Genomic DNA, 27,990 nt, shown 5'->3' with positions numbered 1-27,990 from the left:
TCTCAACCACTGCGCCACCAGGGAAGCCCCATCAAAGACTTTTTAGCCAAAGAGTGGCTTGATCAGATTTGCATTTTAAAAACATCGTTGTAGCCACTGGGACAACAGAAATGAGCCTGCTGAGGCCCAGCTCCAAAGTGGCTGACAAGCCACTGTTTACTCCTGATGGATTGAGTCCTAGTGCCTTCCTCTCTCAGCCTGCCCACAGTGCCTTTCTTACTTGGTGAGGGGGGGGATGGGGGGAGGTAATGGAAAGACTTTACTTTTTTTTTGGCAATAGACGCTTGAAGTACAAACATTCAAACAATAAGATAATGGTTCCCTCATAACCCCATACTCAGCAATCACCACTATTAGCAGTTTGGAGTTTATATCTCCAGACTTTTTTCATTTAGTCCATAAATTTTTATTGAGCACCTACTATGTACCATGCAGCATGCCAGGCACTGGGGTTATATCTGTGGACAAAACAGACAACAATCCCTGACCCCGGGGAGCTGGCATTATGCATATATGACCATTTGACTTTTTTTTTTACATGAATGAAATCATCCTTTCTGTTAACCTGACTTTTCTCACTTTGTTATATGCCATGGACAGCTTTCCATATCAATCCACAAAGAACTACCATATTATCTTTTACGACATATTTCAGACATACCAAAAAATCTGGATACCATAAAGTGGTCACATTATATGGATGCTCCAAAATTTGTTTAACTCGTCCCCTAATGCTGAACATTCAGAATGCTCTCATTTTTCCTTACAAATAAAAACACTGCACAACAAAAAAACTACTAGAGCTAATAAACAAATTCAGCAAAGTTGCAGGGTACAAGGTAAACGAGCAAAAATCAGTGTGTTTCTATATCCGGGAACAACCTGAAAAGGAAATTAAGAAAATTCTATTTACAATAGCATCCAAAAGAATAAAATAGTTAGAAATAAACCTAGCCAAAGGGGTGAAAGACTTGTATATCGAAAACTACAAAATGTTACTGAAAGAAAATGACACAAGTAAATGAAAGACATATGTGTTCATATTGGAAGACTTAATTTTGCTACAGTGTCACTACTACCCAGAGTTATCCACAGATTCAATGTAATCACAATGACCTTTTTGCAGAAATAGAAAAATCCATCCTGAAATTTATATGGAATCTCAAGCAACCACAAATAGCCAAAACAATCTTGAAAAAGAAGAACAAAGTTGGGGCGTCCCTGGTGGCACAGTGGTTAAGAATCGGCCTGCCAATGCAGGGGACACGGGTTCAAGCCCTGGTCCGGGAAGATCCCACATGCCGCGGAGCAACTAAGCCTGTGCGCCACAACTACTGAGTCTGCGTACCACAACTACTGAAACCCCTGCACCTAGAGCCCATGCTCCACAACGAGAGAAGCCACCTCAATGAGAAGCCGGTGCACCACAGTGAAGAGTAGCCCCCGCTTACCACAACTAGAGAAAGCCCACGCACAGCAACAAACACCCAACACAGCCAAAGATAAAAATAAATTAATTAATTAATTTAAAAAAAGAACAGGACTCACTGTTCCTGATTTCAAAGCTTACTACAAAGCTACAGTAATCAAAACAGTACGTTAATGGCACGAGTATAGACATACAGACCACTGGAACAGAATTGAAAGTTGAGAAATAAACCCACACATTTATGGCCAACTGATTTTGGACAGAGGTGCCAAATCTATTCAATGGGGAAAGAATAGTCTCTTCAACAAAGGGTACTGCAAAAAATTAAAATATTAAAAAATAAACCACAAAGTTGGACCTCTACCTCACACCATAAATAAAGATCAACTCCAACTGGATCATAGGGGACTTCCCTGGTCGTGCAGTGGTTGGGAATCCGCCTGCCAATTCAGGGGACATGGGTTCGATCCCTGGTCCGGGAGGATCCCACATGCCACGGAGCAACTAAGCCCGTGCACCACAACTACTTAGCCTGCACTCTAGAGCCCACGAACCACAACTGCTGAAGCCTGCATGCCTGGAGCCCGTGCTCTGCAACAAGAGAGGCCACCGCAGTGAGAAGTTCGCACACCACAATGAAGAGTAGCCCCCGCTCGCAGCAACTAGAGAAAGCCCACGAGCAGCTACAAAGACCCAACACAGCCATAAAAAAATTAATTTATTTTCTTTTTAAAAGTAGATCATAGACCTAAATGTAAGAGCTAAAACCATGAAACTCTTAGAAGAAAACATAGGGGTAAGTCTTCATGACCTTGGGTTTGGCAATGGATTCTTAGATATGACACCAAATGCAGAAGCAGCAAGAGGAAAAATAGATAAATTGGACTTTTTCGAAATTAAATACTTTTGCTGCTGCAAAGGACGTTATCAAGAAAGTGAGAAGACAACCCACAGAATGGGTTAAGATATTTTCAAATCATATATCTGATAAAGATCTAGTATCCAGAATGTATAAAAAACTCAGCAGCAAAAAGACACACAGCCCAGTTTAAAAATGGGCAAATAACTTGTTTAACCATTTCTCCAAAGACACAAAAATGGACAATGAGCAGATGAAAAGATGTTCAAATCATTAGTCATTAGGGAAATGCAAATCGAAACCACAATGAGTTGCCAGTTTATTCCTATTTGGATGGCTATAATAAAAATAAAACAGAAAATAAAAAGAGTCTATGAAGATATGGAGAAATTGGAACCCTCATATATTGCTATGGGAATGAAAAATGGTGCAGCCACTGTGGAAAACTGTTTGGCAGTCCCTCAACCAGTTAAACATAAAATTACCATATGACCCACCAATTCTAGTCCTAGGTATATGCCCCAAAAGAATTGAAAATGGATGTTCAAATACTTGTACATGAATATTCATAGAAGCAGTCTTCATAATAGCCAAAAGATGGAAATGACTAAAGCGTCCATCAATAGATGAATGAATGAAAATATTGTGGCATATGCATACAGTGGAATATATTCAGCTGTAAAAAAGGAATGAAGTACAGATACATGTTACAGTACTCGAAAACATCATGCTAAGTAAAAGAAGCCAGACACCAAAAGTTGCATAGTGTATGATTCCATTTATATGAAACATCCAGAATAAGCAAAAGCATAAAGACAGAAAGCAGATTGGTTGTTGTCTGGGCAGAGGGGGAAATGGGGAGTAACTGTTTAATGGGCATGGATTTTATTTTGAGGTAATAAAAGTGTTTTGAAACTAGGCAGGGGTGATGATTGCACAACATTGTGAATATACCAAATGCCATTGAGTTACTGACTTAAAAATGGCTAATTTTATGTTATGTGAATTTTGCCTCAAAGAAAAATTATTGCAATGAAGATCGTCTCACTTACACCCTTGCATATTTGTTGTATTATTTCCTTATGATACCTTTGTTGAAATGGAACTGCTGGATCAAAGGGCGTGGACATTGGGCTTCCCTGGTGGCGCAGTGGTTGAGAATCTGCCTGCTAATGCAGGGGACACGGGTTTGAGCCCTGGTCTGGGAAGATCCCACATGCCGCGGAGCAACTAGGCCCGTGAGCCGCAACTACTGAGCCTGCGCATCTGGAGCCTGTGCTCCGCAACAAGAGAGGCCGCAATAGTGAGAGGCCCGCGCACTGCGATGAAGAGTGGCCCCCGCTTGCCACAACTAGAGAAAGCCCTCGCACAGAAACGAAGACCCAACACAGCAAAAATAAATAAATTAATTAATAAACTCCTACCCCCAATATCTAAAAAAAAACACGTGGACATTAAAAACAAACAAAACAGATGATGGATTTTGATCCCCAGAAGTGTTCATTGTTTGAATTTTGGTTGCTGTGATTTTATTAGTGAGATTGGACAAGTTTTTATATGCTTAGCAGTAAGTTATTAACTATCTATCTCTTCCATTACACTCAAGACCTTTCCCACCTGTTCATGTCAGCACTCCTGACTGGCACATGGTAGGACTTTAGTTGTAGTGGTGAGGAGCTGAAGGGAAAGCAGTGACTGTCAGCTCTTCCTGGTTCCCCCAGGTGCCAAGGCTAGCTCTCGACGTCCAGTGCAGTTCTAACACACATTCCCCCAGAAGTCACCTAAACGCTGTTGGGATTCACACTGTGAGTGGCATGGAGGGCATGGGTTTGTATTAGTTGGAAATGGAGATAAAGACAGAATAAGGGTGAGAATGAGGGTTAAACTGCGAGGTGGGAATAATGTTTACATGTGTCTGTGAATGGAGACAAACAGAAGAGAAACCACCAAAATCACAGCTATATACTGGGGGCAGGGGGTGTCATTTGTCAAGGCCTTCTCCAGTCTTCCCTGGCTGGCTTCTCTGCCAGGCTTGTGGCCGCTGCCCTGAAGCTTTCCTGCCAGACTGGACTTCCTCCTCTGAAGGCACCTGTCAGCTCCATGGCGTGGTCCTGGGGTCACCAGCCTAGAAGGCGGGAGAGAGGGGCAAATGCCATCCTTCCAACCCTACCCACTCTGTCCCTGAGTTACTGGGCTCTCCTCTACCAGCCTTCATCTGATTTTCACTCATATTCTTTTCTCCTTTGAGGAATATTCTGCAGAATCTGTTTCATATTCCACTCCTGAGCCCATGTGGCTAATCTCTGCCCCATCTCACTTCTGACTCTCCTGCCACTTCTCTCTCCCACACCCAGAAGTTGGACTCTCCAGCTCAGCCATTCCTTCATTCAGCAGATATTTATTGATAGCCTGCTATGTGCCAGGCAGTATACTAGTCATCAGAGATACAGAAGTGAACAAAACACAAAAATCCCTACCCTTGTGGAATGTGCATGGTAGCTGGACAGACAGAACAAATATAATATGGCAAGTGGTGATGAGTCCTATGCAAAAAAATAAAGCAAGGTAAGAGTTGAGAGTGACAGGATTGCTGTTTTAGATAGGGTGCCCAGGGAAGGCCCATGTGAAGAGGTGACATTGAGCCAAGACCTGAATGCAGTGAGGTGACAAGCCATGTGGCTCCCCTGTAAAGTGTTCCAGGCAGAGGGAACGGCAAATGCAAAGTGCCTGAGACAGGAACCACCTTGTCACATGTGGAAAACATCAAGGCCAGTGCTCCGGAAGCAAAGGGGATTGGGGGGAGGAAAGAGTGCAGAGAAGTAGGAGGGCCCAGGTCCAACAGGCGCTGTAAGGGCCTCGACCTTTGCCCCTGGGGGAGATGGAGCGCTGTTTGAGGCTCCTGAGTAGAGAAGGACGGGATCCCTCTGGCTGCTGCGTGGAGAACAGACTGGAGGGCATGGGGGAGCAAAGAGACCAGTCAGGAAGCTGCAGCAGTGATCTAGGTAAGAGATGACAGTGGCTATATATGTATAACTGAATCACTTTGGTGTACACTTGAAATTAACACAGCACTGTAAATTAACTCTACTTCAATTTTTTTTAATTAAAAATGAGAGACAGAGAGAGAGAGATGACAGTGGCTTGGACCAGAGTGGTGGCTGTGGAAGTGGTGAGAAGTGGTTTGGCTCCTGGATGTACTTTAAAGAGACAGCTGACAATCTGCTTATCAGTTGAACATAGGGTGAGAGAGAAAGACAAGGTTTGGGGCCTGAGAAACTGAGTGAACAGAGGTGCCATTTACTGAGCTTGGGAAGCTGGTGTGGGTGGGGGTGGGATGGGGGACGGGGGATCAAGTGCCTTATTGGCCTGAGTTCAGGAGAAAGGACTGGGATCTCTCCTGGAAGCTTAGGGCTCAGCTCAATTGCTTGCTGGTGGGGGTGGAGGGTGGATGGAGAAAATGGAGGCAATGCACATGGTTTACTGAGTAACAAACTGTACCAGGCTCCACGTATAATCTGCCCGCGCCACCTTCAGTGAGCACATCAAGGCTGAATTTCTTAACGTGGCATCCTTACCGACCCCATCCTGTGCTGCTCTCCTAGTTCCCATTAATGCCTTTGCACATGCTGTCCCCAGCACCTGGTGAATGCTGGCCCTCTGCTCAGATGTCATCTCTTCTTATCTCCCGCTTGATTTGATCTGTCTGCTTTTCTATCTCCCCCACTGTATTGGGAACTCCTTGAGGGCCAAATTGGCACCGTGGTCCCCTCTGAGGCCTTGGTGACCAAAACGGGGACGAGCAGGGGCTCAGCTCATGTCTGTGGCCTGAAGGAACAACTATGTAGGAATAGCAGCAGCCCTGAGCCCACCCCGATGGGTCGGGAGGCTTGACTTCCCACACAGGCATATGTGACAATGAGGAAAACAGGGCCAAGGAGGTGAAGTCAAGCTTGGAACTGGACTTGGATTGGAAGTCTGACTCCATCCCCCAAGCAGCAGGGAACAGGGGTCAGAGAAGAGTAATTACTCACATGTGTACAGCACTTGAGAGTTTATAGCCACAGACATTATCTCATTCAACCCTGGCACAGCCTCATGAGGTAGGTATTCTTACTTTTCCCACTTTACATGGAAGGAAACTGAGGCTCAACGAGCTAAAGTCACTTGCCCAAGGTCACACAGCTAGGAAGTGGCAGCCTCAGTTCTTGAACAAAGGTCAATCTGATGGCAGAGCCCCGGGCTCTGGACCTCAGACTAAGTCAGGCCTCGAGCTGGCTGGGAAGGTGACCAGTCGGGTCTGCACAGCCGTTTCCCCCTCCCTATCTGTCCCTCCTGTGTACCAAGCTGGTGGCAGTATGAATTGGCATTTACCCATCCCCTCAGACCAGGCGAGGCCAGGGCCAGACAGCCTGGGATTCAGATGCAGCAGGGATCATCCAGAGTCGAGACTCCAAAGGTATCACTTGGTAGAAGTTTGAAGAAAATGCAAAGAGGCTATGGGAACCTTCCTTCCTCTTCCCAAGGAAGGCTTCAGGGGTGAGCCCCATCAGGCTGGCTGAGAGTCTGTCCCAGCCCAAAGCCCCTTCTTTCTGGTTGGGCGCGGGGCCCAGAGAGTTCTTGGCTGGCAGCAGCTGGGCCCTTGCACCTGTGGGTCTGGCTCCCCTGCTTCACAAACACACGCCCCCACCAAGCTTGGTGCTGCTTCCAGATGGCCGGTCACTTATGCCTTCACCCCACTTTGGGCCTTTCTCTTTCTCATTTGATTTCTTTTCCTTGCCTTGTTTTCTTCCCAGGCATTCATCCTCTTGCTCTTTTGCTCTCTCCTTCTCTCTCCGCTGAATACATTTCTTTCTGCTCAGTCTGTCTGTCTCTTTTCCTCTGACTCTAACCAGGTAGCAATGCAGTGCTAGCTTCCTCCTCTGTAACAGTGTGAGGTTCAGATGAGGTCATCTTTCCAGGCCCCACTGGCTCTGACATTCAGTTTTGAGGAAAGGCAAGAACCTTGGGGTGGGGGGTAGCTAGAGAGCAAGAAAGGGAGATAGAAGCAGGCAGAACTGGATTCAAATCCCAACATCCTCATTTGCTAGCTGTGTGACCTCAGCAAGGTTGCCTCATCTCTCTGAGCCTCCTTCTGTAAAATGGGATTGATAATAATAGCGATGACTCAGTGGGGGAGAAGGGGCTGTGAATCGACCCTGCTCACGGGTGGGAAAGTCCTTTAGGAACTATAAGGGGCAGGTCCCAGCAGACATTACGTTACTTAGCAGACAGTGAGGCCCACTGGTCCCTAGCAGAGGCTCTGGGGCCTGGTTTGAATCTTCAGGCCAAAACTAACAGGGTGTAGGACACAGGCAAGCTGCCTAACATCTCTGTGCCTCAATTTTCCTATCAGAAAAATAGAGATGAGGTAACAATAGTAGTCGCCCAGCACCTCAGGTTGTTGCGGGGATTCGAGGAGAGAATAAATATGGAACACTAAGAACAGTGAGGGTCTGTCACCTAGTAAGTGCCCAGGAAACGTTACCATTGATATTTTTCATCAGAGCTGGGAGGGATAAAACTCTCCTGAGGTGGCATTCTTTTTTTTTTTTTTTTTGCGGTATGCGGGCCTCTCACTGTTGTGGCCTCTCCCGTTGTGGAGCACAGGCTCCGGACGCGCAGGCTCAGCGGCCATGGCCCACGGGCCCAACCGCTCCGCGGCACGTGGGATCTTCCCGGACCGGGGCACGAACCCGCGTCCCCTGCATCGGCAGGCGGACTCTCAACCGCTGCGCCACCAGGGAAGCCCCTGAGGTGGCATTCTTAGGGGTGCTAGGCCACTGCAGGAACATCAGCCATGTGCTCATCCAGGCTCATCCCTTTGCAGGGCTTCCGAATATGTTTGTTCAGATCATACCCCACACAGGGACCCCTGAAATTCAGCCTGTGTTCCTCCTGCAAAGCCGCGTGCCCCGGGGTGAGGGTTGTGTAAATCCCAGAGGAAGCAGCACCTGTTACTAATTGGTCCTCCCAGAGGAGGTGCCTTTTTGTGATTGGCACAAGGAGCCTGGATGTGCTGGCAGAGGGCATTGTCTCAGTGTGGAGCCAGCAGAGGGACCTTGGGTCACTGGGCCTGTGGTCCTCTCCTCGTGGCTGGCAGCAGAGTCTGCACCCTGACCCCCTGAGCTACCTTAGATCCTCCATCTGTCTCCAGCTCTGATTGCTGATCTCCAAAAGGATAAGTGTCTGTGGCTGTGGGGATCCAGGGAAACCTTTCCAGTCCCCCAGGTTGTACATGTGAGATGCACCCTAACCACATTCACACAGCCATGTTTGTCTGAGCCAACCCCAGAGGCAATCAGGGAAGTCACCCAAGCTGGGAGACTTCTCCATGCCAGCAGGGCTCTGACTAGAGGAATAGTGGGGTCCATGATGGATCATGAGTGGAAGTCTGAGGTCTCAGATGCGATTGAATGTTGGGAGGCTGGGAAGGCAGGACCCCAGAGCCCAAGAGAGACAAGGGCAGGGTAGTACTCCCAGCACAGACATGAGATTGGGGGCCAAGGGGCTGCCACATCACTTCAGGGCTCAGGTGAGGGGAGCAGTTTCAGCCTGATGCTGCAGGAATCAAGGCCAGACTAAAATGGCCTCACCTTCTGAAGGATGAAGTCAGCTGTGCTGACCTAAAAGTGGCGGGTGGCAGAAAAGAGAGAGTACACAAGACCCCAAAGACTTGTGTTCTAGAAGCTGAAGTGAATCGAGGGAAGGCCTGGTATGTTGAGGCCCAGCCAAAATGTATTTAGCAAAGTAAGATGAGGCCCCTGTCACTCCGTGGCATGGGGAAATTTATGGACTGAGATCCCTTCACAGCGCCCTTTAGGGATTTGAAGCCTGTAGCACGACTGTGCTGGGCTCTAGGGTCTGCGGTGAGCAGAGGAAAGGAGCACTGCAGTGAAGCACCAGTGTCCTGCGCCTGAGGAGAAAGCCCCTCTCTGTGCTTGCGGAGAGACGCAGGGGAACGTTCCCCCCAGTTTGGCCGAAAGTCATCCTGCCAATTGCTCTTTCTGACACAACCTCACACTTTCTTTCCAGTCCTATATTCCTGGCTGTGTGCAAGCTATTTCCACTTGGATGTTCTGCCAACAGCTTAAACTAAACATGCTTAAAGCAGAGTTTCTCTTCCCCCACAAAAACCTCACACCTTCCCAAGGCCTCCAGCTTCACTGCTGTCACCCAAACAGCCCAGGGCCTGGCTGGCCCAGCTGTGTCTCTTTCTCCCCGACATCAGCACCTTTCTCCCTCCCTGCCTTTGAACCTTGTGCTTTTCCCTAGATAATATTTTTCAGAGTCGTCTTTGCCATCCTCGGGCTGCAGCCCTCTCCCAACCCGCACCTCATCCCTGGAGACTCCTGCCGCATACCCTAACTGGGCTCCCCCCTCAAGGGTCTCTCCCTCAAGCTGGGCCACGAATACCTTCTGCCCCACACACATTGACCACCAACTGCAGTGGGAGAGGCCGAGCATCCGTTCTAGAAGCAAGAAGAGCATAGACACCGATAACAGAGGAGCAGGGAGCCTAGAGGGAGAGTTTGGCCTTAGGGGTGAGTCCCACTCTGTTGTGCATCTCAGCTCCGCTGCTTACTAGTTTTGCAATCTTGGGCCTGTTATTTCACCTCTCTGGGCTCAGTGCCTTTCTCTCTAAAATGGGGTGATAGTGCTGACTTCCTAGGCCTCTTGTGAAGTTAAATGCCAGGAGGGAGCACAGAGAAGGGGCATATACTGGAATGACATCCCCAAAGCCTGAAGTGGGCGGAGCCATGAAGGATGTGAGAGGCTGGGTGGCCGAAGCTGTTTGCATATATTTGAGGTTTTCCCATTATGTACAAATAACAGGAAATCAAGTAGGGAATCAATTCGACTGGCCCCAGTTGTTGGCCCTTTCCAAACTTCCCCACCCCCCTGTGTAAACAGGAAACCAAGGCTACAATCTCTGAAGCTGACTGGAGTGCCCAAGGATGCCCTGTTATCTCCCTGCTCTCTTCTGTTTTCTGTTTCTCAAGGCCATTTCCCCAGGACTAATCTTGTTCCCTGTTCCCCTCTTCTTCTTCATCCTCTCTTCTTTTCAATTCTCCTCCTTTTTTTTTCTTTTAACACAGGAGCAGAAGCGAGTGCGGGTCCAAGCCCGCTGGCCTGGGGCAGAGGAATGCGACCGCTCCCTCGGCGCGGGGCAGCCAGGCCCAGGCGCTCACTCAGGCTGGCAGCGGCAGGCGAGGCGCTGGGGAGGCTCCGGCACCTTGCTCCGAGGGGCTGGAAAGCACTACAGACGTTAGCTCATCACTCCCTGGCAGAGGCTAACCGGTCTGCTATTCTCACTAGCATCTTCCAGATGGGGAAATGGAGGCACAACCGCACTCGGTGTGGTTGCAGACTTGCAGGATCCCAAGGGGGCTTCTGGGCAGGGTCTCCAGATGAAATAAGGGGAGAGAGGCCACCCTGACTTCCCAAATGGACTTGTAGTCCTTGAGATCCTACAGGAGAAGGAAGAATACAGGAAAGAACTGTGATCCAGACTGCAGTATCTGGAGGGGGCACGAAGGAAGGATGGGAGGCGGTGGCTAGGACTGACCATCTCCTGAGCCCCTCACACATGATGGGGTCCCCAAACAGCTGCAGCTTCACTCACCAGCCCATTAGGAATGACTCACCACTCCTACTGCATTTACGATGTTTGCCCCACCCATTACCTCTGGAGTAAGAGACAGCAGGGATAAAGTCTGCATGACCAGACACCAAAGGGTCTTTCTATGATGCCGGTGGGTTATGATGTTTTCCTCCTGGTGCTTTTCTGTTATTTCCAATTTCTGTGCAGGGAACAATTATGACATTTATCGCCAGACGAAATGTTAATTTTTTTAAATTGTTATAAAGAAGCAGCAACTGGGATGTGGTGGGGAGCCCTGGGCTTGGAGTGAGGAGCCCCAAGTCAAGCCTACTGTCTCATTTCCCAACTGTGTGACGGGTTGGGCAAGTGACTTCACCTCTTGAAAACCTCTGGTTTTCTACAAAATGGAGATAATCAACCCCACAGGGTTGGCATAAGATTATAAGATAATGGATGTGAAAATGCTTTTTAAAAAGTATTTATGGAACTTTTCAAACATAATCACAAGTAAACATTATAATGAAGGCCCATGTACCCCTCTTCAACAATTATCATCGCATTTTTTTCTATATCCCCATCCACTTTTCTCCCATCCCCACTGGAATATTTTAAAGCAAATCCCAGACATGCCCTTTTTTCCCATAAATACTTCAGTATTGAATTCTTTTTTACATTTTTCATAACTAAAAGATAATACATGATAGCTGTAAAAAATTTGGAAAATGAAGAAATCCTGTATAAAAGAGAAAACAGTACAGCTGAAAGTAACACAACATTGTAAATCAACTATACTCCAATAAAATTTTTTTTAAAAAGAGAGAAAACAAAAATCACCCATAACCCTACCACCCAGAGACAACCACATTTTGGAGTCGTCTATTATTTATTCTATGCACACCCACATATATATACATTTTTAACAAAAGTGGGATCCTACTGTATATGCCATTCGTAAGTATTCATTTTATTTTAACTATAAAAGTAATAAAATCATATTAAAGAATCATAATCCTTTACCACTTAATATAAAAACTGTTAATATTTTAATACATTTCCTTCCAATTTTTTTCAATTTACAGCCATACTGTTAACACCAGTGGGATTGTACTGATTACGCACTTTTCAAATTATGCACCTGTTTTAATTGTAAGAAAATAATATAATCTTATAGCAGAAAAATAAAGGAAAAGAAAAATATCATCCATAATCCCACCATTCAATTATAATCACTGTTAACATTTTGGTGTTCTGTTTGTTTTTTTCTAGGTTTTTTTTTTTCCTTAAGATACTTTTTTGGGGGGGTGGGCCACACCCCGCAGCATGTGGGATCTTAGTTCCCCAACCAGGGATCAAACCTGTGCCCCCTGCATTGGAAGTGCGGAGTCTTAACCACTGGACCACCAGGGAAGTCCCTATTTTGGTGTATATTCTTTCAATATTTTTTCTATGCACAAATAATTTTAACAATAGTAGAAGCATACTGTTTACACAGTCCATTAACTATAAACTTATAGTAAATTATAAGAATAATATAATCATATTGCATAACAGAGAAAAGAGAAAAAAAATGCCTCACAATCCTACCACCCGCCTGACACTGTTGTTTTCTTGACCATTGCTTCATTACCCATATTCATACATGGTTGGAAACAGTGAGTACTTAATTTTCTGCTCTTTGTGCCCTTTGCAACTTGGCATCATATTTATGCAACTTTGTACCCTGTGTCTTTTTTTTAGTTAATATTTTGTTGTGAACATTTTCCCATGAATAAAAGAGTTTTTGAAATCAGGATTTAAAAACAATGTTTTTTAGTATCAAGGTACCAAGGGCCACTCCTTCACCATGGACATTTAAATTGCTTTCCATTTTTCACTATTACAAACAATTCTGCTCCAAACATTCTTAAACAAAGACCTGTGCTTTTATGGGAGATCCCTGGTGGCCTAGTGGTTAGGACTCCAGCCTTTCACTGCTGTTGTCCGGGGTTTGATCCCTGGTCGGGGTTTGAACTGAGATCCTGCAAGCCACGTGGCAATGTGTGCTTTTTAACTTTTTTACACACTTATTGTATATGTTTCTAGAGACCACTCTGTATGCATACGGGCTGTCCTGTAAAAAGTCATGGTCTTTTTTTGCTCCGTAATTTGCTCCCATCATAAGGCTCAGACAGCCCTTGGTTCTGGAAGGTGGGATTTTGAGAACAAACCTGCATTTTCCTCTTTCTCCCCTTCCTGAGTTTATAGACCTGCTTCATCCCCTCACAGCCTGGTTTTTTAATTAATCAGTCAGCAAGTATTATTGAACCTGAAGTGTGTAAGCTGAGGCAGGACTAGGAGGCAAAAGGAAAAGAATCAGAGGCACAGCATTTGTGGACCACTTACTACACAGCAGGCATCAACCCAACCTTTTCCTTTGATCCTTGCAACAAGCCCACGGAGTTGCTCCCATTATAATCCCCATTTAACAGATGGGAAAACTGAGGCCTGAAGAATGAAGCCATTTGGCTTAAGATCACAGAGCTAGTAAATGGCAGAGTAGGGATTTAAACCCAGGAGGACTGACCCCTGAACCTGTACTCTTGACCACAGTTTAGATGCCCCCTTACCCTCCCAGGCAGCAAGGTGCAGGGGTGAGGGTGAGGACTCTACACTCAGCCTAACCTGGATTCAAACACCGGACCTCCTGGCTGTGTGAACTTGAACAATCTCTGGGACTCCTTTTCACCTTTGGTAAACCCTACCTCACAGGGCGTGGGAATTAAGTGAGATGATGGTTGGGAACATGCCAGGTCCAATGCTGGAGCACAGAAGGTTCTTGCTGGGTGATCATCCCTGTCCTCTCCTTGGTTTGCGAGCTCGCAGTCTAGTTGCCAAGTTAGAGATAAGAGTTCAGCGGAGAGCTCTGAGCTCTGCTGGAACCGACTGGGAAGTCAGTGATCCAGGGCATATTTGCAGAGAAATGCAAATGTCTCCTTTGCTCTCTCCCTGCCTCTGAGACTAACCTCCCCTTCCATCTGCCCCCCAAAGGAAAAGGGTGGCTTTTGTGCTCCAAAGTTGAGTGCCCGTAGCCCCTCTCTTTCCTGCTCCCAAGGAGGTGGACAGTGGAGATGACAGGAAGTTACCAGTGGGGAGACCCTTTCTGGCATGTGGGCAAAGAGAAATGTGGCGGAGGGCGCTCCTTTTTCTGCCCTTCAATGGTCCGGATGGGGGAGGGGGCTGGCTGTTGAGCAACTGCTCCGGAGACACTCCAGAAGCCGAGATGAACATATGCCTCTTTCTAACAATTGGCCTGGGAGCCATCCAATAGATGGAGGGCGGATCCGCCACCTCCCGGATCCGGAGCCTTCCGCAGAGACGCTGTCGCGGTTTCCAGACCCTCTCCCGAGCGGGGGCTGAGGGGGAGGGTAGGTCGGAGGTCCAAATTAGCAAAACACAATTCGAAAGCCCGGGGTCGCTCACGTCAGGCAAACACCAAGATGGCTTGAGGGTGTATTTCACAAGCAAACTTTGTAGGGTTTTAGGGTCCCGTTAGATCCCGCCTTTTATCAGAAGGAAACTGGGCACGACCTACAATCTTTGTGCAAAGTGAGAAAGTGCAAGGATGGTGTGTGGGATGTGATTGTTACTGGGGTTTGTGTTGAGGCAGGGTGAGGGGAAGGAAGGGAGACAGGCAAGATAGCTTTGGGGGCTGGGGAATGGGTTTACCTGGCGTCCAGAGCACTGGCCCCAGCTTACTCCAGGCGTCAAGGAAGGGCCTTGATCTGTCCCTCTGTTTGCTCCTCATCTTTACGTCAGTAAGCCGGTCAGTCCATCGACAAACAGAACTTTGTTCAAAGAGCAAATGCAGGGCACTTTGGGGTACTAAAGAAAAAGAATAAGAAAGAAAGAAAAGAAGAGAAAAAGTGGGAAAGAAAGAAGAAAAGGAAAAGACCTTTAGGTCTTCAAATCCAATTAAGAAGACAGAACACATACACAGTGAAAATGACTTCATGACATTCCCTCCCCCCTTTTTTCTTAACATCAGGACTTTTAAAAAAGAGCATGTTTTATAAACACTGTAAACTGAGTAGTTATTGCTGAAAGGGGCCAAGAAAAGAGAGTTTGGTAGAAGGGTAGTCCTGGTGGCCTTCCTGTAAGAGGCGAGATGGGAGCTTGTTGGCCAGGAGGAGCATGACTGAAATGAAGCAGAAGACCCGGACCTCTTTTCCGAGGAGATTTGTAAGATAACATCCTAACCCGAGAAAGATGTGCTCCTAATGCAAAATGTTATTCTTATTACCTGGAATGATTATATAATGATAATAAAATAACCTGGCATACTGGGAACGCAGGAGTCGTCCCCGCGAGCCCCGGGGCAAGCTCTTCATATCCTGCTGCCTGCTCTTGGCCTTTCGGCTGTGCCTCGTGAGCTGCACCTGGCCCCACGATCCGTGACTTATCTCCACGTCGCAACCCGCCAGCCTCCTTCAGCCCTGGATAACCACAAGAGAGAATCCCTTGAACCCAATCCCAGCTCAGGTCTTCGAAGGAAGCCACCGCTGCGGGACGGATAGGCCCTCCAAGAAGCTCTGCCTGGAATCTGGCGACTTTAAGGGGAAAGGGACCCCCAGCCTCGGCCCTTCAACCAGGGAGATGGTGCAGCCCAAAGGGAGCAGACAGACTCCGAGAAAGCCCTGCAGAAAACCCAAATCGTGCCCCTTGGACCCCGTCCCTTGTTCGTCCTCCTCCCCCAGGTCATTTCCTGAGCCCATAGCTCTCCCCCCAACTCCCTGAAGCCCGCTCTGACCACCCTCTAGATTTAGGTCAGAAAACAGACACTAACAGCTCTCCCTCGCCTCAGCGAAATTACTAAGTGGAATTTATTGGGCAAGTCCATGCAGGGCGGTGGGGAGAGACTGTGCCCGGGGCCCGGGCCCCCGCCCGCTTTAGAAGCGCAGGCGTCGGCCGGGGGCTCGGGGCTCGGGGCGACCACGGCCTGGGCCCGCCAGCCGCACCCCGGGAGCCGTGGCCGGTCCCCGGCGCCGCCGGACCCGCGGAGCCGCTCGGACTCCGTTCCCCAGCCGGCCCTTCGCTTTCACACGATCCGCGGTGACTGCACCAGCTCGAGCGCCTTTAAAGGGCCACACACGCCAGCCGCCGCTATAAAATGTTCCCAGCGGCACAGCTGCAGAAGGGGCACCGCTGAGCTGCCGAGAAGAGGCTCGCTCCGCCCGGCTGCCCGCCCACAGCCCGCCGGAGAAGGGTCGTTCCTGGCGAGGAGGAAGAGGGCTGAGGAAGGCGCAGCACCCGCTCTGGCCCTCGGTGAGTATCCAGTTCAGATTTTGCCACCAACTCGCCCACGAGCCAGGACATGTGCTAATAATGCCCTAAGCCGGTTATAAAGACGTGGAAATTGGGAGGGGGGAGAGAAAAAGGGGGAAAAGGGTCTGTCCTTCCTGGGATTCCTAGCCGAGGCCAGCCTGCTCCCGTGTGCGTGTGCGTCAGGGCTCTCCGGGCGGCAATGGGGGCTTGAGACCCGGTTCCCCCGCGCCGGGAAGGGAGCGCGGTGGCTGCTACCGCCACCGCCACCGCCACCGCCCCGGAGTCAGGCGCCGAAGCTGCGGGCGGGCGGGCGGGCACGGGCGCGGGCCGGGGCTGCTTGGCGCGGCACGGTGAGGTGCGGCGGCGGCGCGGCGCGGTGGTGCGGGCTTTTCCCAGGCGCCCCGGGGTCGGGTGGCACTGAGCGCGACCGGCTCGCGGCGGCGGTGGCGGCGTGCGTGCCAGGGGCTGGGGGCTCCGCCGCTGCGCCCGCGGCTCACCAGGCTCCGCGCTTCCCTCTCTCCAGGGCAGGCGGCTTCGCGGAGGTAAGCCGGGCCGCCCGGTAGGGCGGTGGGCTGGGCGGCTGGGCCGGGGACTCCAGCGGAGCGGGCGCAGGGAGCGGGCGGGGGCCGGGCGGGCCGGGGGTCTTTGGGGGACTTGTTTTCTGTTTGAAAGCTGCTCTGCTGGGGGGGCGGAGGGGCCGCCGCCCGCCCGCCCGCCAGCCAGCGAACCGGCTCGCTCGCCAGCGCGCCCGCCTGCCGGCCGGCCGGGCCAAGCGCCCGCTTCTCCTGGGGAGACAGCAGCACCTTTTCTCCCCGCGCCCGCGCTTTCTCCAGCTTGGCTTCCACCGACTTTGCTAATCGCCCGGACCGCATGTGGACGCTCCGGCTCTGGGGCTGCACAAAGCTCAGGTTTCCTTCGGGGTCTGAAGGCGAGAGGGGCTTTTCGGACCGAGTTCAGCGGAATTGAGGGATGGAAGTTAGAGAATTTGGGCAACTTGCCTCTACTGCCTGGTCGACCTCTGCTCTCCCCCACACTCACGCCCCCCTCCCCCACGCACACACACGCACACACCCCTCTGCCTATAAACGCCGGCGGCGGGGCCGGGCCGCGCACGGAGTCCCTGCCTCGCCAAGCGCCGGACTTGGAGGCAGACAGACCTGGCTGCGAATCCCGGCTCCGCCACTTTCTAGCGCTGTGACCTTGGGCAAGTTACCGAACCTCTCCGAGCCTCTCACTCTTCTCGTAGCGGAGTGATAGCACTGACCACAGGCGACTTGGCTAGGGGGTAGGCTCAGCCCGCGGCCGCGTCGGGTGCTCTGCGGGCGCTCAGTAAGTGTTGGTGAGGCGCGGGAGTGGCCGCAGCCGGCGCCGGAGTGCGCCCCCGCGCGCGGTAGCACCGCGGGGCCCCAAACTCGCCGGGGAGGCCGAGACCCCGGGCCCCTCCCCGCCTGTCTATCCTGTCTCCACGATCGGTTCCTGATACGGCACTCGCGGGATCGGACGCTCGGGGCCCTGGCGGCCTGGGTGCTCGCGGTCCACCGTGCAGGGATGCTCCCGGCCGCCCCCAGCTCCAGCGGCTCCACCTGGGATGTGGCGAGGAGGGCGGCCGAGCTGTCCGCAAACAACGGGCCTTTAGTTTTCAGGTGGCGAAACTGACTGGTCTGGTTAGAGCGCATCCAAGCCAAGCCGCAGTACTGTTTGGATTTTTAAATTTCTCCTGAGTGAGAAAATAGCAATCGAGATGGAGCCATCCGGTTGGTGCCATTTTAACTTTTGGTCCCCCAACAGGTCAAAGACGCGACCCCCCTACCTGCCTCTCCCTTGTCTCTTCTTCCTCTCCCTTTCCCACCCTCATCTAGGCGATAGGGGGCTGCCGGCCCACGGGACGGTCTGTGAAGGAGGGCGGGCTGCGGGACCGGGAACTGGTGGCCCGGGCCCGCGAGGCACCCGCAGGAGACGAGGCACTTGTTGCTCTGGGTTGCCCAGCCGTCTCTCGCAGCTGTTTCGCAGTGGTCGGCTCGAGGCTTGGAGAGAGAGCTGGGACGTTTCTGTGCTGCCACGTTTTGCCTTCGAATGGGCTGGGTGGCAGAGGGGAGACGAAATCGGGGAAGCAGGGGCAAGGATTCCGATCGAGATGCGGTTGCCTCTTCAGACGGATACAACAACACTTACTGAGCGCCTATGGAGCACAGACCCAGGCCGGGGGTCGGGGCTGGTGGAGGGGGAAGCGGCGATGGGAGGCAACAGATCTGAATGGAAACAGGGTCCTGCCTAGGGGAGCTCACAGCCTGAAGGGGGAGACGTGGTAAAATGGTCTTCCCCAGGAACTGATATCAGAACAGAGATACTTTTCTCTTGCACTCCCTCTCTTTTTTCCTTTTTCTTTTTTTCCTCCTCTTTCTGTTTCTTTTTGTTGTTGCTGCTGTTTGTTTGTTTTTTTCTTATGCACATTCGGGTACTTGGTAGCATAAAGAAAGAAGAAAGGCTGGATAGGAACAGGAAAGGATGGACAGCCACCCCCCTCCCGACATTTTTCTTAGGACATGAAAATTGCTTGATACTGAAGGTGCTGGGCTCTTGAAGACGACATGGATTAGATTCCTTGTCTTGTAATCACTGGCTTGAAATATTCTCTGGTTGCCTCAGAGAAGAAACAGGGCTCCAATCAAGCAGTGGTGGCAGACCCAGCAACCAATTGTTTTCTTGTGTTTTCTGCCCCCCTTCCTTTTTCTATTTTTCTTGCCTCCCTTCCCTACAAGTAAGCGGTGCAGAGATGATAAAGAGGGGTAGTAAGTGCCCACTTTCTAGAAGGGTCTGAGCAGATTCTTAATGACCACTGGGGGAGGGAGGTGTCACAGAGAATTCCAGCCTTGTTGGAAAGATTAGAGACTTTTGAAGATGCTGAAGATTCTTTGGGCCAGGAGGTATTTATAAATATGACATTCTACATCTCTAATTCATCATGAAGGCTAGAATATATGGGGCTTTAAAAAAAAGCTTCTGGGAAAATAACTAGAATCTTCAGAGATTGTTTATTATTATTATTTTCTGGTTTGGGGAGATTCTTTTCCCTTCATCCCCTTATCTTATCCCTTTGGCATTTGACCTAGGGGATCATTTCTTCAGGAGCCATTTGAATCATTCTAGGTATGATGATTTGGCCAGCGGTCAGATGAGGCATGTGGGCACAGGAGTGCTGGCTCCTGCTCCCATAGCCACTGCCACCTGATGGGAAAGCTGTTGAACCTCTGTACCTCAGTTTCCCTCCGGGAAGAATTATGCCCACCTGTCACTACAGATGAGTGTGTCTGGGCTCAGAGCAGGTGTCCTGGGAAAACCAAGTGCTGCTGCCAGGTCTGTCTTGGAGGGGGCTTGTGGTGTGGAGGAAATTGAGACATCCCTAGCTGCTCTCTGGCTACTTCAGAGCCCCCAGACTACCCTGATCATCCCAGCTTCTCTCACACAAAACCATGGCTGAGGCAGGACTTTGGAGCCCCATGACATTTGCTTTGGGGACCTATTCCTTCTCTGGGTAGCAGCCCCCAGCTTTCTAGGTCTTCCTCGCCCTGACGCCTTCCTACTTTCTCCCAGTTCTGGTGGAGACCTAAATGCCTCCAATCTGAATGCCTGTGGCCCTTTGAGACAGTGTGCTACTTACTCAGGGACATTGCTGTCCTCAGAATCAGGAAGAGTGCACCCCACTTGGGGCTCTGACATCACTGGCATGAGGAAACGGTCATATGTGTCCCCTCTTGGTGATGTGGGTAGCTGGCTGTCTGGGCAGCACCTGGCCAAATCTAGCACCTTTCCTGCCTCAGGCAAAAGTTCCAACTGGATCTCCTCCCTCTGCTCAGGTGGTCTCTGGTCTTGGGTCTAACCCGTCACCATCCTTGCCTTGTAGCTGTGTGGAGTGGCCCAGCTTTGGGCTTTGCTAGTACCTGCTTGGTCAATAAAGCCTTTGCCCTTATTACCTCTTCTCCCTCACATACAGCACAACAGCTCCAGCTGGCAGCATCACCTCCCACCAATTTATCCAACTTCTGCCAAGGCTCTGAAATGCCAACTATGTCAAGGCCTGCACTTGATGTCAAGGGTGGCACCTCACCTATGAAGGAGGTAACTTTTGCCATTTTACAGTCGGAGACACTGGAGCCGGAAAGACAACCAGGCCAGGGCCGGGGCCATGTGGTAGGCCCTCCTGGCTGGGGTATCTGGTGTCCTTTAGCAGACTGGAGACAGCAGGGCTTTCTTGGGAGAGAATGAAAATAGCTTCTACTTAAACATGGTCACTTTGAACCCACTAGGGGTATTGAAAGATGGCAGAGAATGGAGCAGAGAAGCAGAATTCGAAAAAAACTGCTCCATTGTCTCAATGGATTAAAGTGAGGCTGAGAAGAGGGACAGTGAGATCCCATTTGTAGAATGGCGAGCTGAAGGCAGAGTCGGGGGACGGAGACGAAAGCAGTGAACTCATTTAGGATGACGGGTGCCCAGCATGAGGACTTAGGCCTGAGCACAGTGCTCGGAGCCAAGGTGGCAGGAGGATACTTGAGCCTAACTCAAGCTAGGAAAGGAGCCTACCTTTCCAGGGGGCCTTCTTGCTACTTCCCCACCACTAGCCCCTGATGAAGCACTTTTTGGGCCTGATGAATGGTGAGGAACAAAGCCTGGAGCAGGGGTACCATACTCTGCCTTTCTCTGTCTTCTAGGATGCCAACCCAGAGATGAGCTCTCTGGCCTACTCTAACCTGGCGGTGAAAGATCGCAAAGCAGTGGCCATCCTGCACTACCCCGGGGTAACCTCGAATGGAACCAAGGCCAATGGGGCTTCTGCTAGTTCCTCGGGATCTCCATCTCCAATAAGCTCTCCTACTGCCGCCCCTCCCACTAAACCCCCACCCTTCAACCTGAACCCCGCCCCTCACCTGCTGGCCAGTATGCAGCTGCAGAAACTTAATAGCCAGTATCATGGGATGGCCGCCGCCACTCCGGGCCAACCTGGAGAGGCAGGGCCCCTGCCAAACTGGGGCTTCGGGGCTCAGGCGGGAGGGGCGGGGTCACTCTCTCCTTCTGCTGGTGCCCAGAGCTCTGCCATCATCGATTCAGACCCGGTGGATGAGGAGGTGCTGATGTCACTGGTGGTGGAACTGGGACTGGACCGAGCCAATGAGCTTCCGGAGCTGTGGCTGGGACAGAATGAGTTTGACTTCACTGCAGACTTTCCATCTGGCTGCTGATGCCAACTGTTCCTAAAGATGGAGGAATAAAGCCACCAATTCTGTTGTAAATAAAAATAAAAGTTACTTACAAGAGATGGTCCAACTGGAGGTGCTCTTCATTGAGGTCTAATGGCGTGTGGCATGGTCTGACATTCTTTTAGCAATTCTGAGACCCATGGTGTGGTTGCCTGAGACCCATGGTGGGGTTGCTGGTGGATAGCTGGGAGGGAGCTGGGCTGGATGGGAGGAATGGGGAAGACCGAGGTGGGGTCGGGGGGTGGGGAGGGGAGGCTCCTCACTGAATTCCTGCTGCCACTGCCATCACCACTGCCATTATATCTCCAGGAGTCCAAGTACCTAGCCTCACTGCCCTAAGACCCCAGGAACACTGTCCTATTCGAGGTTGATGACAGGGGCTGGTTGGGAGCATTCTTGGAAGAAAGGCTGATCCAGACCCTTCTATAGCATCCTGGCCACTTGTGCATCCAAGTCTAAAGGGTTGCCCTAGCCACGTGGCACACGCTTCACCAACTCTAAAAGGCACCCCCACCCCATCTCTAGAACCAATCCAGATGATGCAGTAAGGCCACTCCTTGCCTTTTTGCCCTTGGGCAATAAGTATGACCCAAGAAGGATCCTATGACCTGGGAGCTCAGATTTCTCTGGAAAATTGCAAAAGCTACAGACCGTTAAACTGAGATTTTAGATGCCTTCAAGTCCTTCAGACAGTTGCTCAAGCCCCACCTCCATGCCTGGGACATGTGTCCCCTAACTCTGGCCCACACTGTATGGGGACAGCCCATTTCTCTGAGCTGGCCTCCATTTTAGAGACATAGATCGGAGCTGGGCTCGACAAGGTCAACATTTGGGGATATATCTGTTGCCCTTAGATTAACTGCTGAGGAGGCAGTAGCTTTAGAAGCATGCCAAGTGACAGGACGGCAGCATTGAACTGGATCCCAGCCTTGAGGTGGAAGGGGGCAGGTGGGGGCATAGGGCTGGTGTGGAATCCAGCCCTGTCCTCATATTGACACAACCGAAGAGCCTAGAGGCTCCTCTACCCACATTTCAGACTCCCAGAGACATTCTTCCTTGGACACTGTGAAAACTAATCAGCTTTTCAGGACTAGCATGGGGCCTGTCCCCTAGAAAATGCTTTCGAAGGAGCCCACCGAAAGAGGCAAGGCATTGGATTGAGCATTCCCTGAGCATCTGCTCTGGGCCAGGCACTCTGCTAAGTATCAGGAGCATAAATTAAGGTTTGTACCATTGAGGGAGTCCCCCATCTAGAAGGAGGAAGGCATCAACAAATTACAATAAAACAGTATTTCCTATAACACAGGCGGAAGGTCCTATTCGATCCCAGAAAAGGAAACAGCTCCATCTGCCTGGGAAGTCTGGGGAAAGCTTACTGGTATTGAACTGGTTCATTTGTTTGTTTTGATATCTCACAAGTAATAAATACATGATCCAATCTCTTTGTGAAAAGTAGAAACTCTACAGATAAAGCGAAAATACCCTTTGACCAGCTCTCTCCCTCAATCCTGATCGCCTCTTGCCCTCCACTGAGGTAGCAACTGTTTATCTGTTTGTGGTGCATCCTCGCTGGCCTTGCTCTGTGTCTTTACACAAAGACTTATCCACCCACAGAAACAATTGGGTTTAAAAACAAGACCAGAGTCAGCCAAAGAAAGAATGAGTGAGGGGTAAAGCTGTTATGTAAGTGCATGTTCATGAAAGGGTCTGTACTAGCTACACAACTGGAACTTAGCAAGCAGGGTCATAGGGCTGGGACGGGGTGTGAGAGGAGGGGACTAGAAAGAAGTTTGCAAGAGGCTGGGCTCAAAGGGCCTTCTAGGCCAAGCTGGGAGCGCGCCTTTATCCTTGGTACCACCAGCCCTGTGGCTTGTGGAGCCTCTCTGGAAATTTGCAGGAAAGCAAAGAATTAACCAACTTTGATTTTTAGAATGATCCTGCTGAAGGTGTATGGTTAGATTTGTCTAAGGCTGTGAACAGGAAGACATGGGGTCCTAAGGGATCTGGGGAGGCAGGGTGAGCGTGTAGGGTGGTAATCGTTTATTGGTGGAGAAGGGGCATGATGGGGGGGGCGGACATCACAGAGTACAGTTGGGGGAAGGCAAGGAAGCCTCTGCCCCTGCCCCACCATTTCATGTTCAGGCCTCTCACAACAAGACCAGGCACGTTCATTAGGTCTCCAGGAAATTCCTGAGCCAACTCCAAGCCTCACCCTGGGCCAGGTCCTAGGGGCTAGGAAGCAAGGTTCCCAGATACAGACAGGTAAGGAACGTTGCCTACCCACAAGGAGCTTGTAGCCTGGGAGCAGGTGAGGATGTGTAAGCAAGAGTGCCTCCTAGAGGCCAGGAGCTGTGCTGCTCCCTGGGGACAAATGTGGGGGACCCTGTTCCAGCTCTCAAGGAACTCACAGTCCAGTGGCAGAGACAGCCATGGTCTCGAAGGATACATTGTATTTCCATAAGGCAGCAATTGTGTTAGGGGACTGAGGGGAGGGCATGGCCTTCAGGCACAGGGAACAACTAGAGCACAAACTAAAAGATAAATCAGGACATGGTGTAAACCAGAACCAACCGTTAGGAAGCCCATGGCTTTTTCAAGGAAGGGCAGAAAGTGCAGCAGCTTGACTTCCTTGAAGGGCAGAAGGCTGAGAGAAGGTAAGTTAGGATCAGATTTTGCAGTTGCTTCTACTTTATTCCACAAGCAAGGGGAGTATCATTCCACAAACATGGACTGAGCACCTACTATATACCAGGCATGCACAAAGCATCTGGGCATAGGCGACGAGCACATTGCCCTTGCTCTCATGAAGCTTGAAGTTTAGCAAGGAGATCAACAACAGTCAAATAATCATGCAGATCATTAAAACCATAAATCCTGAGAAGTGACAGGAACAAAAGGTATAGGTGCTATGAAAGAGTGCAATGGGGAATTTAATTTCTTTTTAAAAAAATTTTATTGAAATATAGTTGATTTACAATGTGTTAATTTCAGTTGTACAGCAAAGTGATTCAGTTACATATGTAACTTTTTCAGATTCTTTTCCGCTATAGGTTATTACAAGATACTGAGTATAGTTCCCTGTGCTATACAGTAGGTCCTTGTTGGTTACCCATTTTATACATAGTACTGTGTATATGTTAATCCCAAACTCCTAATTTATCCCTCCCACCCCTTTCCCCTTTGTTAACCCTAAGTTTGTTTTGTATGTCTGTGGGTCTGTTTCTGTTTTGTATATACATTCATTTGTATCATATTTTTTTAGATTCTACATATAAGCGATATCATACGATATTTGTCTTTCCTTGTCTGACTTACTTCACTTAGTATAATAATCTCTAGATCCATCCAAGTTGCTGCAAATGGGGGACTTAATTTCAATTGCAGTATCCAAGAGGGCTTCTGAAGATTTTGAATAAAGGAGTGTTGTGGTCAGAGCTTGCATGAGGAAAATGAATCAGGCTACAGTGTGCATGAAAGATTGGAATTATGGTGATGCTAGAAAGCTGTTACAATGGTCCAGGCAAAAAATAACAAAGACAGGAAATTAGTCTATGATGAAAAAGTAGCATTTCAATGGGAAGTTGTTGTTCAATGATTAGAGAGCTTCACTTTTGATTTTTTTTGGTGGGGGGGCTGTGTTGGGTCTTTGTTGCTGCGCAAGGGCTTTCTCTAGTTGTGGCGAGCAGGGGCTACTCTTCATTGCAGCACATGGCCTTTTCATTGCAGTGGCTTCTCTCGTTGCGGAGCACGGGATCTAGGCGTATGGGCCCAGTAGTTGTGGCGCACGGGCTCAGTTGCTCCGTGCCATGTGGGACCTTCCGGGGCCAGGGCTCAAACCTGTGTCCCCTGCATTGGCAGGTGGATTCTTAACCACTGCACCATCAGGGAAGTCCCTAGAGGTTCACTTTTGTAAGATAAAAAAGTTCTAGAACTCTGTTGCACAACAATGTGATAACACTACTGAACTACACACTTAAAAGTGGTTAAGATGGGAATTCCCTGGCGGTCCAGTGGTTAAGACTTGGCATTTTCATTGCTGTGGGCCCAGGTTTGATCCCCAGTCGGGGAACTAAGATCCTGCAAGCTGCGCAGTGCAGCCAAAAAAAAAACAAAAGGTTAAGATGGTCAATCCTTTATGTGTTTTTTTACCACAATTTTTAAGTTAGCATTTCAAAGTAGAGAGGAAATGAGGAACTATTCAATAAATGCTTTGGGATGACTGGATGCACTAGCTCATACTGGACACCAAAATTATTTCCAGATGGACCAAAGATTTAAAAATAAAAAATGAGGGACTTCCCTGGTGGTCCAGTGGCTAAGACTCCACGCTCCCAATGCAGGGGGCCCGGGCTCGATCCCTGGTCAGGGAACTAGATCTCACATGCCACAGCTAAGGGTTTACATGCCAGCCACTAAAGATAATGCATGCCACAACTAAAGATTCCAGTTGCCGCAACTAAAAGATCCTTCATGCCGCAACTAAAATAATGATCTTGCATGCCACAAGGAAGACCCCACACACGGCAATGAAGATCCCGCGTGCTGCAACTAAGACCCGGCATGGCCAAATAAATAAATATATATTTTTTAAAAAATGAAACCATAAAAGTACTAGAAGAAAATATGAGGGGATTTAAAAAGAAAATCTTGATAATGAGGAGACCTTTCCAAGAATGACACAAAACCCTACATCGAAAAAAAAAGTTTATGGCAAAAAAAAAGAAACAAAAAAAAGTTAAAATCAAAAGGTAAGTGACAGGCTTGAGAAAATATATGCAACTCATAATGAATATGAAAACAACTCTTACAAAGCAAGACGTCAAAGACCTTCAACCCAATATAAAAATGAGCAAATAATAGCAAATAATAGCAAAGTGAAATACAGAAAAAGAAATTTAAATGACTTTAAAACTTATCAAAAGATGCTCAAATTCACTCATACTAAAAGAAATGTATTTTAAAACTACACTAGGGGACTTCTGGTTCCAGAGCAAGATGATGTAGACTCACTTTTCTCTGTTCCTCTTCTTCAAATAGAACTGTACATGCTAGAAATTATTCAACAGACAATGACGAAAAGGCTCTGAAAGCAGGAAAGCAGGCTAGAAACTTCAGGACTTGAGGAATGACAACATGGTGAGTTTCCTCAGTTGTTTTTTTAATCTTCCACATACTGGGTGCCAAAGAGGCCTGCAATGGCAAACCACCAACAGCAACCCCCCCCCACAAACACACACACGCACGCACGCACACACACACACACACACACACACACACACACACACAGGAATTGGGAAAGGAGAAGCCCAACAGAGACCTAGTTGGGGGACCTAAGCTCTGCTCCACAACCAGAGCTCCAGGTGGTGGTCTGATCTGCTTGCAGCAGCAAAGCTTTGGACTGTCTCAGTCCCCACTCCAGAACTGGGAAACCAGCAGGAAGCCTGATTTGCGTGCAGTGGTAGCAGTAGCCCTGTATCTTCCTACCCTCCACTGAATCAGTGGCATAAGGAGACGCAGGTACAGTGGCTTCAGCAACTTCCTCTTCCCTCAGAAGATCACCCAGCAAAAACAAGCAGCTCAGGGAAGTGCCTTCTGCCACTGCAGATAGCACCAGCAAGGATGGAGCAGGAGCCCCACAGACAACAGAAGAATGAAGCAGACAAAAATAGCATTGCAAGGGCTTGGAAAACTAAACTGTCACTTGAACTACAACCCACAGAAGTAGACTAAAACATACATACTAAACCTAAACAGGTAACTGCCTACTAAAATAGAAGATTGAAATGGGATCAAGAGTCTCCTAACATAACCAAAATGTTCAGGATACAATAGAAAGTCACTCATCATAGCAAAAGACAGGAAAACCACAATTCGAATGAGAAAAGACAATCAACTGACACCAATACCAAGATGAATCAGATGTTGGCATTACCTGACAAGGATTTTAAGGCAGCCATCATAAAACTCACTGGATAGACTCAGTAATGGAGTGGAAATGACAGATGGTAGAATCAGTGACCTTGAAGACGATCAATAGAACTTAGTCAATCTGAACCCACTAAAACAGCAGTAAGCTATGATAAGTTATGTGTGTTTATGATACCACCTAGAGCAAGTACTAAGAAAACTAAACAAAGCACTATACAGATTCAGAATCATTATAAGTAAATCCAAATAGAACTCTAAACTATGTTCAAGTAACTCACAGGAATGCAAGCAAAAATAAACAAAAGATATTGTAAGTCAACTACACTTCAATTTAATAAATAAATTACTTGAATAAACAAAAGAATGAGACACGGAAAACAAAATGTCTGACTTAAGCCCTGACATACCAATAATCACTTAAATGTAAGTAGACTAAATATACCAATTAAGAGAAAGAGAAAAGTAGAGTGGAAAACCACACCATCCCACAACCCAACTATATGCTGTCTAGAAGAAACATAGCAACATATGTAGGTTGAAAGTAAAAGGATGGGGCTTCCCTGGTGGCGCAGTGGTT

General features: G+C 49.0%; 1 protein-coding gene across 4 annotated transcripts; it reads left to right on the top strand.

Annotated features, from left to right (window-relative positions):
* The first annotated feature begins 15,789 nt into the window (after nt 1-15,789).
* On the top strand, nt 15,790-21,540 carry CITED1 (Cbp/p300 interacting transactivator with Glu/Asp rich carboxy-terminal domain 1). 4 transcript variants are annotated; one of them, XM_004285549.4, is made up of 3 exons: nt 15,790-16,230; nt 20,222-20,346; nt 20,940-21,540. In XM_004285549.4, the coding sequence occupies exons 1-3, from the start codon at nt 15,804-15,806 to the stop codon at nt 21,465-21,467; spliced, it is 1,080 nt and encodes a 359-aa protein (XP_004285597.1). In that variant the 5' UTR covers nt 15,790-15,803; the 3' UTR covers nt 21,468-21,540. The 4 variants fall into 4 exon arrangements, with proteins under 4 accessions (XP_004285597.1, XP_004285601.1, XP_049561079.1 ...); XM_004285553.4 differs by lacking the exon at nt 15,790-16,230 and adding an exon at nt 16,293-16,772; XM_049705122.1 differs by lacking the exon at nt 15,790-16,230 and adding an exon at nt 16,921-17,434.
* The last annotated feature ends 6,450 nt before the right edge of the window (nt 21,541-27,990 follow it).

Source organism: Orcinus orca, chromosome X (assembly GCF_937001465.1).
Source record: "Orcinus orca chromosome X, mOrcOrc1.1, whole genome shotgun sequence".
NCBI lineage: Eukaryota > Metazoa > Chordata > Mammalia > Artiodactyla > Delphinidae > Orcinus > Orcinus orca.
Note: the sequence above shows the minus strand (reverse complement) of the source record. Positions and strands in the feature narration are given on the sequence as shown.

What these genes read in the sequence shown, in the direction of transcription:
- CITED1 (XM_004285549.4), top strand. Translation starts at nt 15,804, where the DNA reads ATGCAGGGCGGTGGGGAGAGACTGTGCCCGGGGCCCGGGCCCCCGCCC. An exon ending in AGCACCCGCTCTGGCCCTCG is followed by an intron (nt 16,231 to 20,221) that starts GTGAGTATCCAG and finishes CCTCACATACAG; the next exon opens with CACAACAGCTCCAGCTGGCA. An exon ending in GCACCTCACCTATGAAGGAG is followed by an intron (nt 20,347 to 20,939) that starts GTAACTTTTGCC and finishes TCTGTCTTCTAG; the next exon opens with GATGCCAACCCAGAGATGAG.